Here is a 15,159-nt window from a genome sequence, read left to right on the forward strand (position 1 = left end):
TAGATGGGACGAAGATATGGATGGAAACTCGGACGTTTTTTTTTATCATCCTTAATTATTTTTATTTAATAAAAAAAATATTAAAATCTAATTAATAATATTAAATTTATAATATATATATATATATATATATATTAATATAAAAATATATCAATACTAAAATTTATGTATAAAAAAAGATGGAGAGAACCAATAAGGATAAAGTTAAATAGTCATCATGATAAATGAGGAGATATTTCATTTGGTGTAATTGAACCAAATGATTCTTAATTAAATTATAATCGATTTAATTAAAATTTATTTAATATAATTTGAATAACGAAAGCTTAACATGTTTCGCCTAATATCTCTATCTACATATTAATAAGTCGAGTACGAATATAAATACATGTACGAGTATAAGATGGGGAGCACTTTATCTGTTTCTGTCTAATATTTACATGAATAATATAAAATATCATCATTCCTATTTATTTTTTTTCCATCCGGGATAAATTTATATGGATGCTTATATTTACGGGTATAATTGATGTCCCGAATAATAATAATATCCTGATAAGTTACATTGATTTTAATTAAAGGTTAATTGTTTCTGAACCGAATGATTACAAAATAAAAACCCTGATAAAACAAAATAATCTTCACATCTTCAAACTCAGGAACAAATTTCATTTAGATACAGAGAGGATAATTAGGAAATATTGGTTCAGACCAATATGATCGTCTGGACCAAGCGAACCCCATGTTTGCAGGCTTATTAGACGTATAAATTTATAATATTAACTCAATAAAAGATGTTAAAAAGCCACACAGAGAGAGTGAGAGAGACACACACCGCTTATAGGATTCGGGCGGATAGGATCCGACCCGCTTCTACCCCGCGAACGGAAACTACGATCTATCGAGCTAGCACTTAGTAGCCCTACGTGGGGTAACAGAGACACCCAATCGTCGGTAGGGTACCAAATCGAGAACGTGAAGACGAGTAAGAAGGCGGTTCCGTCAAATTTGGCATCCGCTTCCCGATTCTCTATTGAGTGCTCGTTTCCTTTGGAATTCGCACACTCGTCACACGTGTGGATACCACGTGCTGTTCACCCAGTGCCCTCTCGGGTCGCGTCAATCACCATCCGTAACCCATTGGGTCGTTTATCTCGATCCCCCCCTCTCTCTCTCTCTCTCTATTTTCTTTCGCTCGCAGGCGCGTCGACGAAACCCTCGATCGATCCAACGATCCGCCAAGGAGGAGTAGTCCGGTTCGATCCTTCTCCTCTAGCTGTCTGAAGGTGGTTCCTCGATCTTTTCTCCCTCGATCGCTTCGATCCCCTCGTAGCTCGAAAGATTAAAGAAAGATTTCTGGCGATTGCGAGCTGACGGGGATTTTTCTTTTTTGGCGTCTTATAGGGTTTCTGGGACAGAATGGGTGGTAATTTCGGGTGGGATTGAGGGGATAATGGTCGGATTGGGAGCGCGGAGGCGCGATTGCATGGGTGAAGAATGCCAGAGCTGCGGAGCGGGGTGCGTCGACGGGGTCGTTCTCCACCAACGCCGGCACCGCCGGCGGTAGATCGCCCCTTGCGGAACACGAGGGCGCGTGCCGCCGCCGCCGCCGCCAAGAAGCCGGAGCCTGCAGGGGTTGCTGCCGGGGGTAGCCGGCGGGTGAGGACCAGGGCCGCGGCTCCGCGGCCGGCCTCGGCAAAGGGGAGGCAGAGGGTGAGATCGGCCAAGGGGAGGCAGATTTTGGTCGAGGAGGAGGAGGGGAGAGAGTCGGATCGATTGAAGGACGTGGTGTTGGTGGAGGAAGAGAAAAGAGGAAAGGGTCTTGTAAGTCAAGCGGAGGAAGCAAGAGGGAAGGAGATGATGGGTGATGAAAGCGGCGGATTGAGCGCTAATAGGGCCGCGAGACAGGAGGAGGAGGGGAACACTAATCCCTTTCCCGAAAAGGTATTCTCTTGTCTGTTCATATACCTTTGCTTGCAATTGTTAGAGGAAGTTTTATTCTTTGCAGATCATGTTCTTATATGTAGCTGGATCTGAATTATACGTCATTAGTGCTAATTGTTATCTTTTTTTTTTAACTCAGTTATATTTTCTCTTTTCTTTTGTTTTTAATTATTTATGCAACGACAAATGGAGCTTTTCTTCTTGCTTCAGATATTTTGTCGTCATACTTGGCAAATTATCAAGTCTCATGAACTTTGCAGTGCTCTGTGAATCGTATATGCTAAAGCATCCTACTTTGTACTATTTGCATACTTTCATCTTCCAACGGGTCAGAACACCACTAGTTGATCTCTGTACTGAATTTTACTTTCTGGTGGAAATTTCATGGAATTGTTATGTTTCTTTCTTAATGTGATATATCAGCAAATCTTATGTATATTGTTTTGATCTATTTTATTTAGCCTATTCTACCTATGTGATATATGGGCAAATTGTATGCATATTATCTTTATCTCCTTAGCTTTGCATTTCTACCTATTATAGAATAAAACCAAAGTAGTAATGCTTTATTTTATCGTTGCATTTTCTACCGTAAAAAATGCTACTCTTTGCAATTTACAATCTGATACATTATAATTATTTTTTTCTCTGGCCATATTAGTTGTTATTATTTAAGTTCTTGTTCTGAGGACCTGATGCATAATTTAGGCAAGTAGCAGGCTTACCATAATTAGATTTTTTTAAATTTTTTTTGGCAAAAACATTTCCTAAGTTCTTCCTCTTTGATTAGTTCTTTGTCTTCTGAGTTTAAGCATTGTCAGCAGTTGATTTAATTGTTTCTACCTATTACTGTTTCCTTCTTTTTCGCTGACTCTCTACTATGGCATCATTGCTTCACTTATTAGTTCATCATGTGATGATTGTATGCCTTGCATCTACACTACTCGTGATATTATGGCTTATTGCTGTTGTTGTATATTGCACTCTCTTCTTATGTCTACATAGATTCCCTTCTTGTCCTTCCGATGCTTGTTATTACCATATTCTCTTGTTATCTTATTGACGTTATATAATCTAGAGGTCAATAAGAACTTCATTTTTTGATTTGTCAACTGGAAAACTTAAGTCTATTGAATTAATTTTGAAACCTGAACTGTAAGTGCATCTTATACAAGTTGTAAAGGACAATTTTTTCACAAATCCAAAAATTCTTCTATTTTGTTGTTCGATCTTCCTTGTACAATCTATCCTTGTGTGCATGTTATTTTAACCCTAATCCTAACATCATTGATGTCCAATAATTAAGGCATTGTCTATACAACCATCAGAGTATGTGCCTTGGTGTCATGGTAAAGTTAACTTTTCGAGATCTAGGTGACCTAACCCTTGTAGGGTTAGGCTGTGTATATTGACTCTCCAGAGATCCCGAATTTGTGGGGGTCTTGTGCAATGGGCTGCATTTCCAAACCCCACCCCAACACCCCCACCCACCCCCCCCCCCCCCCCCCCCCCCCCCCATACAACCATTGCTTTTTGCAAGAATGACCATCATTAGATGAGGCCAAATTGTATCTGCTTTTCATTTATTCACTGCAGGATTTCTCTCTTTTCAATCTCATCTTCTGAGTTCTGACAATTGTCATATGGACCCATCAATTTAACGAAGGGTCTTGCTTCTGGTTGTTTGTTTATATTAATGTTGTATGTGGTATATGCAGTTCTTAAATTATGTCAATTCTTCCTGAAAGCAACATCTACCTTGTGTTTAAGCATGTCTTGTCCGTTTTTTGTTTTGTTAGACGTATTTGGAGCTTGTGTGGATCTCTTAAGGTTTTCTCTTGTTTTTGTTCACTATAATTTTTCAGTGGTTACCTTAGTGTGAGAATAAAAGATTGATCTTCATTCAAAATAATTTTAGGTCCAAGTTGGTGGTTCTCCTGTATATAAGGTTGAGAGGAAGCTGGGCAAGGGTGGGTTTGGTCAGGTGTTTGTTGGTCGACGAGTCTCTGGTGGCATTGATCGAGCAATGGGTCCTGGTGCATTGGAGGTATTATTTAATCTGCACACTTTTTTGTTTATCACGAAGTTGTAGGAGCGGAGGCATTTGTAAGAGGTTTATCATGTCTGGCTATTATCTAGTTTTCTTTTTGAATAAGAGTGCTTCTGATATTACCTTTGTTAATAGGTTGCTATCAAATTCGAGCACAGGAACAGTAAAGGCTGTAATTATGGCCCTCCTTATGAATGGCAAGTTTACAGGTTCGTCTAGATATCATCTTTGAAAAAGCTTTTTTGATTCTGATGATCCTTTTATTCTGTAGTGGTAGCTCTGACTTATTGCTTTTGCTTTTATTTAGTGCTCTTGGTGGCAGTTATGGAGTGCCTAGGGTACACTATAAAGGTCGGCAAGGTGACTACTATGTGATGGTATGGTTTCTTCTTACGCACTCTTATGCATCCTTCCAATCAGATGGTTGGCTTGCAGCTACCTTTGTCACTTGCTTTATACATCTAGTCAGCATACAAACTTCCTCAGATCCTGTGTTGACCTACTTGTTTCACTTACCTCTTTGTAACTTCAGGTAATGGACATGCTAGGTCCCAGCCTTTGGGATGCTTGGAATTCTTCAGGTCAAACGTGAGTATCCTGTCGAAGTTCATTTTTTAGCAAATGACATCCATAGTTGAGTATTCTTAGTTACCTATTTGTGCGGCACCTTTCAATTCATACTAGGTGTGATCTTATGCACACATGTATGTACACGACATTTAGTTAAAATAATGTTAGGTAAGACTGCTAAAGCTTCCCATAAGTATGGCCTTCAGTGGTTATGCTTTTTCTTATTTTGAAACGGGGCACTGAACCCTACTTACTATATAGGGTTATAAGGCTTCATAAGGTTATACTAGACCGCAATTATGATATAGGACCATCGAGCATATTCAAGCCTACAACTCTCAAAGGCAAATCATCTATAACATTGGAAGGGAAAATGTGCAACTTGTGCAAGAGGGACATGCTATCCCAGACCTCTTACTAGGGGAAAAATACTCATCATTCAAGACAAAAATTATGGCATTCATCATTATCTTTTGAAAGGCTGTTTTGAAATTTCTCAGGATGTCATCAGAAATGGTTGCTTGCATTGCTGTTGAGTCGATATCAATTCTTGAGAAGATGCATACAAAAGGGTAAGAATAAAGTCATCCACTCACCTGTATATGTTATCTTTCAAAGAGGTGTTCCTTTCACTCAGAGCTTTTCTGTGCCTAACCAATTGAACAAAATTTACCAGATATGTCCATGGAGATGTAAAGCCAGAAAACTTCCTTCTTGGTCAGCCAGCAACACCTCAGGAAAAGAAGTTATTTCTTGTTGATCTTGGATTAGGTGAGTGAAGAGTTTCTTGGTAGCTGGGCAACACCTCATGCCTTGCATTTTGTTTTATTTTATGATTTCCTTTTTCTTTCTATGCATTTGCATTTAGATTTTTACAGACGACTTTACTTTTGCTTTTAATTATCCTTTTATTACCTTATTTTAGATTCCTTTTGTAACCTTTTTTAGCCACAAGATGGAAAGATGCTAGCAGTGGTCATCATGTTGAGTATGACCAACGCCCAGATGTGTTCAGGTATTCTAATTTTGCACATTATACAATTTCCAATAATGAACTTGATGCCTGTTTTGGACTATTCTGGTCATCATTATTAATACCAGCAGTTTATATTCTGTAGAGGAACTGTTCGATATGCAAGTGTTCATGCACATCTAGGAAGAACTGCAAGCAGGAGAGATGATCTGGAATCTCTTGCATATACACTAATTTTTCTTCATCGAGGCAGATTACCATGGCAAGGATACCAGGTCATTGAGGGCAAGGCACAAAATTTTCCAAATGTCTGATTGACTATCTATGGTTATGTTGATCTTTGTTTTCTTTGTATGTCTGTCCATCACAGGGTGACAATAAGTCATTCTTAGTTTGCAAGAAAAAGATGGCAACGTCCCCAGAGATGCTATGTTGCATCTGTCCTCCACCATTTAAGCAATTTCTTGAGATTGTGGTTAACATGAAATTTGATGAGGAACCTAACTACTCTAAGCTTATTTCTTTGTTTGATGGGTTGATTGGACCAAATCCAGCAGTTAGGCCAATCAACACTGATGGTGCTCAAAAGGTCTTTGTTATACCTGTATAATTTGATTTTTTTATCAAATTCACGAGTTGCAAGCTAATCACGACAGATTATCTATTAGGTTGGTCAAAAACGTGGCAGATTGACTATTGATGAAGAAGACGAAAGCCAACAAAGGAAGAAGATCCGTTTAGGAGTGCCTGCCACCCAGTGGATTTCTGTATATAATGCTAGGCTTCCAATGAAACAAAGGTAGATTTTCATTGATTCTAGTTTGCTTACTGTTGTTTTCAGGCCAAGGTAAATTCAGCTCTCCACACTGTGTTGAGCTTCATGATACTGTTGTAAAGTTTGTTGTTTTATTCGTGTTGCCTCTATGATTGACAATTTGACACATGGATGTAGCCATACAAACTAATACATAGTTGGTAAACATTTTGCAATAGTTTTTCATATGCAGATAGCACATTTGATTTTCTTGTTTATCAAGTGTTGTTCAAATGTCGATAAAATATAGTCGATCCCTATTAATCTTGGATGACCTTTAAAGTTTAGGATGTAATTTGTTTTTGATTTTCTCTGATGTTGTCCCATTTATGAAAATTTGATGCGATTCACAAAGGAAAATTAAGTTATTGTGAATGGAACTGTGGATTGTTATGAAAAAGAATTAAGACCTCCAATGTAAAAACCAAGCAATTAAGAAATTGACTTACTAAAAGTAATTTTAGGAGTTACTCTCTTCTAATCAACTTGCACTTATCTATTTGACTTCATCTCATTTTTCGCTTGTTCTCTAACTTATTGATTAACCTCTTATTAGATCTGAGAGCAATTTTGTCTTTGTGCTCTAATTGTGTTGCAAAGAAACTTTAAAGAGTCAGTTTTAGCTAAAAAAAATAATGAGATTAAGGCTAGAGGTTAAAACTTTCATGTTTGAGATTTGGTTTTAGGTTGAGGACGCCAGTTTCTGTGGGTTAGATCTTAGAGGTTTGACTGTAAAGATTTTGAAATAAGTATTTGTTAGGCTTCTTTAATGTTTATACTGTACTCATGTGATCTGGTTTAATTTAAGGTTATATGGGTTTGAACAGTAAAGGGTTCACCATTTAGAGAATGCTTGTTGGTTATAAAGCAATGGGTATGGATGTTATTTACCAATATGGCTAGTACCAATATGTTGATTCGGTGAATCCTGATGCAGTCTATGACAGATATGACAATGACAACTATTTTAAACATATCTATATATGAAAAGCTTGAGATCTTCCTATATTGTTAGGAGTTTTTCTTTTTTAGTCAAAAATTTTGACTAGCGCTTTTCTTCATCGAGGGAGAGCAAGATGTCCAAGACACTAATCTAATGTAAAATTAAAGTTCTTTGTTGCTGGACAAACAGAAATCAAATAACCGAGAATATTTTTGTGGCTAATGGAGCTCATATATATAGGTTGCTGATGCTAAAAACCTGATTACAATAAACAAATACTAAATTAGGATTAAATACCCTTGTAATAAGCTGTTGCCCTCATTCTACCTTCTGGCTGAACCCAGATGTGGATTCTTGAGTTACTGATAGCCCTTAGAGGTTGATGTGATTTGGGACGGAGCCATGACCCCTTTTCCATCCAAACTAGGGGTCTGCAGTCCCTAGCATGAGGTCTCTTTAGCCCTTCCTCGAATTTCTTGATCTGAACTGGGTCCTATTGGGATTTTTGAAGCAACTCTTCTTAATGTAATTCGGGGTTCTTTGGTTGACTTGATGGGGCTGATGCAGTAGCCATCCAGGCTTGTAGTCAGGTGGGTGAGGGTGGATGTGTAGGTCTGCTGGTCCAGGTTTGGCTCCAGGAGTGATTTGTTAAGTATATAAAATTGATGAAGAACTTCAGCCCATGACAGACAGGGGTTTCCTCGGACATTTTGGGAAAATATAGACGCATGCTGTAAGAAGCTAAAGAGTAGAAGGAAATGGAGTGTCTAGGAGGGAAAGTGAGAAGACAATGGGTTCCTCAAAGGAAGTCTAGGTTATTGGTAGAATTGGCTTTCTTAGGATATTTGCATGGCCAACTGAAATTTTTTCCCACTTCAAAACTATTGTTTCAGACCTCATTAAGTTGCTGTGCTTAGCACGTGCATTTGAGCTACTTTCTTTATAGTTTTAGAATATTGAAGATTTAGGTCATGATAGATAGTAACAATTAATAAACTAGCATCCATATCTTATACATCATGAAATTAATTGTTTGTAGTAACATAGTATTTCATTAACATAGAGAAGATTTCAATAACTTTGATAAATGAACTAAGATCATATGAAATTTCATTAATCCTTATTTAATGCTTAATACAAATGAAAATAAAACAATATGTCTAAACATATATTTTTCTTGTGTAAACTCCAAAGATCCAACATTTGAGAATGACAAAGTTCTCTTGAGAAGTACTGGCAAGTGTCTCCCAAGTCCATTTATTGAAAATGGATACTTGAAGAAGTATCCTAAACATATCTAAGAACTATACTGAAATGTTGTATCCAACATGTAATCAAAGCTATGCCATGTCAATTAAAATTATCCTTGTCTCATGGCTCACTGGTTGTTAAGGTTGCAGATTTTGCTCAAGTAGGATGATACTAATTGCTGTAGATAAAAAAAATAAAAAATTATGGATTTAAGCTGCAAATTCTACTTTGATTGTTAGTAGTTTCAAGTTCCAACTTCTATGGTAGAGCACTTAATATTGATAGTCACATACAAGGATGGAAAATGGCTTTCCTCAGTATGATCTTCTTGGGAATTCATTTTGCGTTTTTTTACCAAAAAATCATGGGTATTTAGATCTTCATTTATTTGTCTTTCATTGGGTTTTTTAAATTTTTTCAGAAGTTTGTACTTTTGGCAATGTATCATAATTTTTTCTGCTTGTGTTGTTTAACAGTGTGCCTTCTTGATGTTGTAACTTGTAATTAGGTACCACTACAATGTGGCGGATGCACGGTTGGCACAACATATAGAGAGGGGAAATGAAGATGGTCTGCTTATTAGTTGTGTTGCATCATGCTCCAATTTGTGGGCCATTATTATGGACGCAGGAACTGGTTTTACATCTCAAGTTTATGAGTTATCACCATTCTTCCTTCACAAGGTATGATGATATTATAGGCGAACCTCTTGTTATTATTTAAGGTGCCATTATCAATTCAGAGAAGTGATGTAGGAATGGATCATGGAACAATGGGAGAAAAACTACTATATCACCTCTCTTGCTGGTTCCAACAATGGAAGTTCTCTTGTAGTAATGTCAAAAGGTTTGTTTCTTGTGTTGGAAATTTATTATTGTCTTTTACATACTTAAAACTACTCAGCAATCCAAGACTAAACAATTATGCAGAATTCCAGCATATATTGGTTATTCCATAATGTATAGTGTAAACTGAAAATTAATGGTCATATAGAACTTTCGATGACCACTGTGTTTGTGGGCTTGGTAAAGATTTCGGTAGTTAATATTGGTTTTGAAAAGGAAAATAATGAGTCTTCTTATTTTAATTTAATGACCACTGTGTTTTTGGCCATGGTAAGGTTTAGGTTGTTAAAATGGTTTTGAAAAGAAAATAATGAGTCTGCTTACTTTAGTAAGTCTCACAGCCTGTCTTTACAGCTTGGAAGGCTTGAGCTTTATTTTGGTTCACCCCAACATTTCCCCCTTGTTCGACTGTTACTAAGTAGTTTTTGGATATCGAAGGGACCTCTCTAGATGGTAATCTTAATGTGGCCGATTTATCCTTTTTTGCAATCAGTTTTGCTACAGCACCTGCTGCGGTAGCTAATTGTCCACCCTTTCCAAGTGTGATTTCTATGTTATGTATGGCCGTGCCCAAGGGCACATCGGCTGAAGTATATTCTTTTTTTTATCAATAAAAATCCCTCTCCAATCTGTACAAGCTTCTTCCAAAGCATATGGCTTTCCAGATGTACATGATGACATCTAGACAGATGAATCTTATATTTAGGTAGTTAAAAATTAAAATGATTATGAAACAAAATAATGGGTCTGCTTATTCTAGCAAGCCTTACATTCTGACTCGAGCTTAGAAAACTTTCCCTCCATCAGAAAATTGGATTTCAAATTGGTAAGGTTTGTTAAGGTTAATAAGTCTAAATTCAATTTATCAAGAAAAGACGTTGGTCTCTGCTCAGGCTGAGAAAATTATGCACAAATTGATATGTAAAATTGTTTATAATTGATTATTAGCCTTTTCCTATAAGCCATTCTTAGATGCAGGATTCAGCAAGTGTATTGCTCAGAAAATAGGAAAACAGCCGAATATGGACAGTGAAGAGATGCTAAAAGAACATACAATAGACAAAGAAGGTTATGAGGTCAGAGGAAAAGCGGAGAGGAGTAATTAGAGAATTGCACAAGTAGAAATGAGAGGGGTGCTGGACAAAGAAGCCTTCATATTTTGTGATCTAATTAAGTATAAAAATTGCCACAAGATTCTGCAGAAGTTTTCGCAATGCTCACCTCCCCCTAACCTAATGGGAAAGAGCATGAACAAAAGTGACGGTTTGGGGAGAGAGAAGTGGGAGAGAAAAGGAGAAATGAAACACTAAATAAATAAGAAAAAGTTTGTGAAGGGATTTTAATGAATCATTTAATTATTAGGAGACCACCAGTTGCAGGTGTATCATAAGCATATAAACATATGAGTAGAAAGGTTTTATTTGTTAATATCAATTTGTGGATTTTAATCTTTATTGCTTTTATGATTTTAATGGATGCTATATTTTTTACCGAGAAATTTTGAGGTTGGCAAAGCCACCTATTTTGCAATGCTTACCTTGTTTTGGTTGACAATTACATGTGGCATTTATTGCGATGGTGATGAAACTATACTTGGTTGTGTACGATATGCTTATAATTTTGTATACTCTTGATTTTTGTAAATGAAACTACTCTACAATTTTCTACTGGGTTATGCGCATTATGATGTTTGTGCTGGAATTCAGGATATTGGAATTGTTGTGGATATTCTGTTATAGGGATGGACATTCATATATTGAACATTCTAAACACAAGCTGAGATCCTTTTGTTGGTCACGATATCCTCTCAAATTGACTACCAACTTGAATAAGACAAAGTGGTCACACAAATTTATGATTCATCATGACGAAGTGATCTTTTAAATTTATGATATATCTTGATGTAAAATCTTATTTTTTTTTGCATGAGGTTTTCAACTAAATTTTTTCATTTAGCAAGCAATCAGAACCGATAAAAAAATATAACTAAAATTACAATATTGGCGGTTCATTGTTTTTCCTTTCAGTATTTCACATACTTTGGGTTTTCTCCAATGCGATCCTTGCCCATATTTCAACATTTTAGGATGTTTATTTTGATCCATGGAGGAGACAACCATGTCTTCCTACTCTTAAAAGCTCTATGTGGTTTAACTAATCTATATTATACAATAAATAAGTTGGTTCGTCTGCCCATGGTAGGTCAGATTGTAGTTTCCTTTATTTTGTACAGCTTGAAAATTTAGCTATATCATGTGACTCTGATCTGCTTATTGTGACTACCTTTGGCTCTGGGTTGGTATACTAGTTTGGAATGTAGCACGTCTTGTAACTTGATTTTTTGTTTTTTTGTTTCATGCTTATACCTTGATATGCTTCAACATTGCATCACTAGAACTCAGCTATCGTTGTAACTGAGACAAATGTTCTTGAATATATTTTGAACTTGCAGCATCAAGAATTGGTAATCCTAGAAGTTTTATGAGTGTCTTCCATGTGGTTCTTGTACAATTTATTTTTTGATTTCTAACTGCATCTCCTGTTCAACTCAGGCACCCAATACACCCAGCAGTCATACAAAGTAAGTGAATCTTTCCCCTTCAAGTGGATAAACAAGAAGTGGAAAGAAGGATTTCATGTCACATCGATGGCAACAGCTGGGAGTCGATGGGGCATTGTCATGTCACGCAATGCTGGTTTTAGTGATCAGGTCTGATGCAACTTCCTAGTGACCTAGTATCCTACTAAATTGTCTGTATAGATTTTATTTGATGGTTGTTAGAATATGATTGAACTGAAGATGCCTTGCTTCTTGTTCCACTGCTCCACTGCTTTTGCAGGTTGTTGAATTGGACTTCCTGTATCCAAGTGAGGGCATCCACAGGCGTTGGGACAGTGGATATCGGATTACATCTATGGGTGCCACTTGGGATCAGGCTGCTCTTATTCTTAGTGTGCCCAAGCGGAAGCCCGGTGATGAGACTCAGGAGACCCTTCGGACATCAGCATTCCCGAGTGCCCATGTCAAGGTACATGAATGAATTCTTTATTGGCTCTTTTCCAACGAGACATGTCATGAGCACTGAGTTTGACCCCCATATTATTCGTATTTTGTGGATGGTGCTCTTGCTTGATTTTTTAGTTCAACCTGTTTCTTATCTTTTGATTTTGATGTGCAGGACAAATGGGCAAAGAATCTGTACCTGGCTTCGATTTGCTATGGGCGCACCGTATCGTGATACTTGATTCAGCTAACCTACATCCTAAATGTCCGGGAGCAACATTTTTCCCTGCCTTGTAGGCGATGTTATAAATTTAGTTTGTACATCAATCAAAATTGTTTGGATCGTAGCAGTCTGTGTAGGCTGTTTCACTGTATTTATTTCCCTTTTTTTAATTGTAAATGTGTTTGCCTGGGCTCCCCCATTCCCTTTCCCTTTCCTTTCCCCTTTCTACACGCATGCGCTTGCTGCAAGTCCATGAGAAAATTTTCTTGCAGACTCTGATGAAGTACGAACACTGGCGGCCTGCCTCTGCCACCATAGCGACCGAAGAGTTAACCAGAAAAAGCTTGAGACGGGCATGCTGATTTGCTGAGAGGTCTAGTGGTCTCTACGACATTTTAGAGGTGAGCCGACGTGACAAAGTTGTGGGAAGAGGACGATCCTTGGCATCATCACGGTGATGGGCCGCCGTTTCCTTTACCATCAGTTAGTTGCATTTCTATCTTTTATTTACGGTCCGTGTATTTTTAGTTGGCTCGAAAGTAGTATCTATTGGCATAAGAAAGAAAACCATCAAGGTAAGTATTTATTACTGTGGGTGCCGTGTTTAGACCATATTAGCCGGAAGAACTTATCTGGAGGCCCTTCTTTCCCCTCTTTGTAACAGGAAAGCCTCCGGAGGTACACTCGTTGAAGGAAATGGGGAAAGAAAGCAGGTAGAGGGTCGAAGAGATGTAGTTGCTTCTGGATCAGGGATTTGAGGCCTAAACATTCTTCTGGCTAGTGGCGGCATTTTGCTTTTTGTTACTTTCCGACCACCCTGGATGAGAATAAGTACAAAGAGAGAACCACAGTAGCGTACGGTAAGTTCATCGCAAGACCTGTGTGGCTTCATACACCCCCAAAATTTCTACCACACCACATTAAAGGCCGAAAAAAGTAAAGCCGAAAAAGTCGTTGATCCTGAAACTAACATCAAGAATGCAATGAGGCCAATCATGCATCTCAAGGTTGGCTGCTGGGCAGCTTGACGAGAATAGAGTGCTCCGGCTTGTGGTCGCACTCGAAATCGAGATGCACGAATGCCCGTTCAACCTCTGGAAGCTCCTCGATCTTTATTTGCAGGGATTCTCCGATCGCGTGAGCTTCTTTCAAAGGCAGGTCTTCCGGGAGTTCAATGTCGACCTGTACAACAAAAGAGCCACATCATACACAGCAGAACTACTAAATGAAGCAATATGCTGCAGTTCACGTATGTCTCAAAGCCACTATGATGTTGCAAGCGCTCATCGGGTAACTTTTCCTAGTGTCTGTTCTTGCTGCACGATATCGCATTCATTAACCTTTGGTCAACTGATTTCAATTGCAAACAAGTAGCTTTTCTTTCTAGTAAAAAGAAAAGAAAAGAAAGGTAGACTACATTTTCCTTGAATTCAAGTATCCTAATAAATAAACAAATTTGAAAAATTTTCCTACATATGATAGTATTCAGTTGGTAATTTAGTGAAGTATTCTTCTATCATGACTGTATTACATCATAAAGTATATATGATGTGTAATTGATAAATGTATCTGCTTCTCATCACATTCGAACACTACCTCACCTCTAGTGTTCTTACAGTTTTTAATGTCTTTAATCTGCAAAGGCAAATCATAAGTGTATACCTTGCAAAAACAAAAAAGCTGCTAGTGAGAAAGCTAAATTTAGTTAAACTAAAGTTTAGCCTCCAATACACATCCACAAAGTTCTCTTGAGCTTTGTTTAGGTAAAAAATAAAGCATCCACAGAATTACTAGCATTAAGAAAATGAAATAAAGAAAGGAATCCATTGTCAATCAAAAGCTTGCAGGTCAGAATGGAGGTTGCTAAGTTAAAAAACTGAATAAACAGAGATCTTGTTGATGCTTCAATGATGCCATTAAAGAGTGTTAAGTTGTCAAAAATGATACTGCACAATGACTTAATCATCTTAGTGCATCATTAATCAAATATAATGAATCCGAAAAATTCATGCATAGTGAGTTTGAGATAAAAAAATTACGCTTACAATTGTGGTTCTAATATAAAAGCTCTATCCACTATTTACTATAGGGAAAAAAATGCACCAATTAACTGACCTCCACAAAGTAAAGAACACCAAATGTATAAGCACGGACCGTATCAACACGTTTAATTTGAGGATGATGCCTTAATACAAGGTAAGTTAACTTCTGCAGCATCTCCGGTGGAGCTGACTGACCAACCAAAGAGACTGCCCATAGAGCCAAAAAAAAGATGCAGAAAATAAGTTAGTCAAAGATAAACAATGTGTGAGAGGTGGTTGTAAAAGACATGAAAAATAGGAAGAAGAAAATGTCAGGTCAAAAGACCAGATGATTACTCGGCCACCTAAAAGTTTTAATCTAAGGATTATACAACCAACAGCTGCACAACATGTTCTGGATCCTGCTTATAGCGGTTATATTTCTCTTGGTAATGCTATTTAGTTTGGCTGATCATACTGCAGAACCTTATTTTGCTTGACATGGCTAAACAGAACCAGAT

At 37.5% G+C, this 15,159-nt stretch overlaps 2 protein-coding genes across 2 annotated transcripts in view; one reads left to right on the top strand and one right to left on the bottom strand.

Annotated features, from left to right (window-relative positions):
- Nucleotides 1-1,129: 1,129 nt before the first annotated feature.
- LOC135597137 (casein kinase 1-like protein HD16) lies at nt 1,130-12,825 on the top strand. The gene is made up of 17 exons (XM_065089689.1): nt 1,130-1,286; nt 1,405-1,944; nt 3,863-3,991; nt 4,130-4,203; nt 4,302-4,371; nt 4,527-4,582; nt 5,065-5,136; nt 5,241-5,335; nt 5,513-5,579; nt 5,683-5,812; nt 5,908-6,126; nt 6,206-6,336; nt 9,054-9,228; nt 9,301-9,391; nt 11,943-12,100; nt 12,231-12,419; nt 12,570-12,825. Exons 2-17 carry the CDS (start codon nt 1,498-1,500, stop codon nt 12,627-12,629), a joined length of 2,163 nt encoding a protein of 720 aa, XP_064945761.1. The 5' UTR covers nt 1,130-1,286; nt 1,405-1,497; the 3' UTR covers nt 12,630-12,825.
- A 642-nt stretch (nt 12,826-13,467) lies between these two features.
- LOC103970785 (metal tolerance protein 4) overlaps nt 13,468-15,159 on the bottom strand; it is a 29,429-nt gene continuing 27,737 nt past the window's right edge. The window contains exons 6-7 of the mRNA XM_009384704.3: nt 14,733-14,866; nt 13,468-13,799 (exon numbers count right to left, since the gene is read on the bottom strand). Of these exons, the coding sequence (XP_009382979.2) occupies nt 13,620-13,799; nt 14,733-14,866 (314 nt within the window). The 3' untranslated portion in view covers nt 13,468-13,619. The remainder of the gene's footprint in view (nt 13,800-14,732; nt 14,867-15,159) is intronic.

This window comes from Musa acuminata, chromosome BXJ1-11 (assembly GCF_036884655.1).
Source record: "Musa acuminata AAA Group cultivar baxijiao chromosome BXJ1-11, Cavendish_Baxijiao_AAA, whole genome shotgun sequence".
In the NCBI taxonomy this organism is placed as follows: Eukaryota; Viridiplantae; Streptophyta; class Magnoliopsida; order Zingiberales; family Musaceae; genus Musa; species Musa acuminata.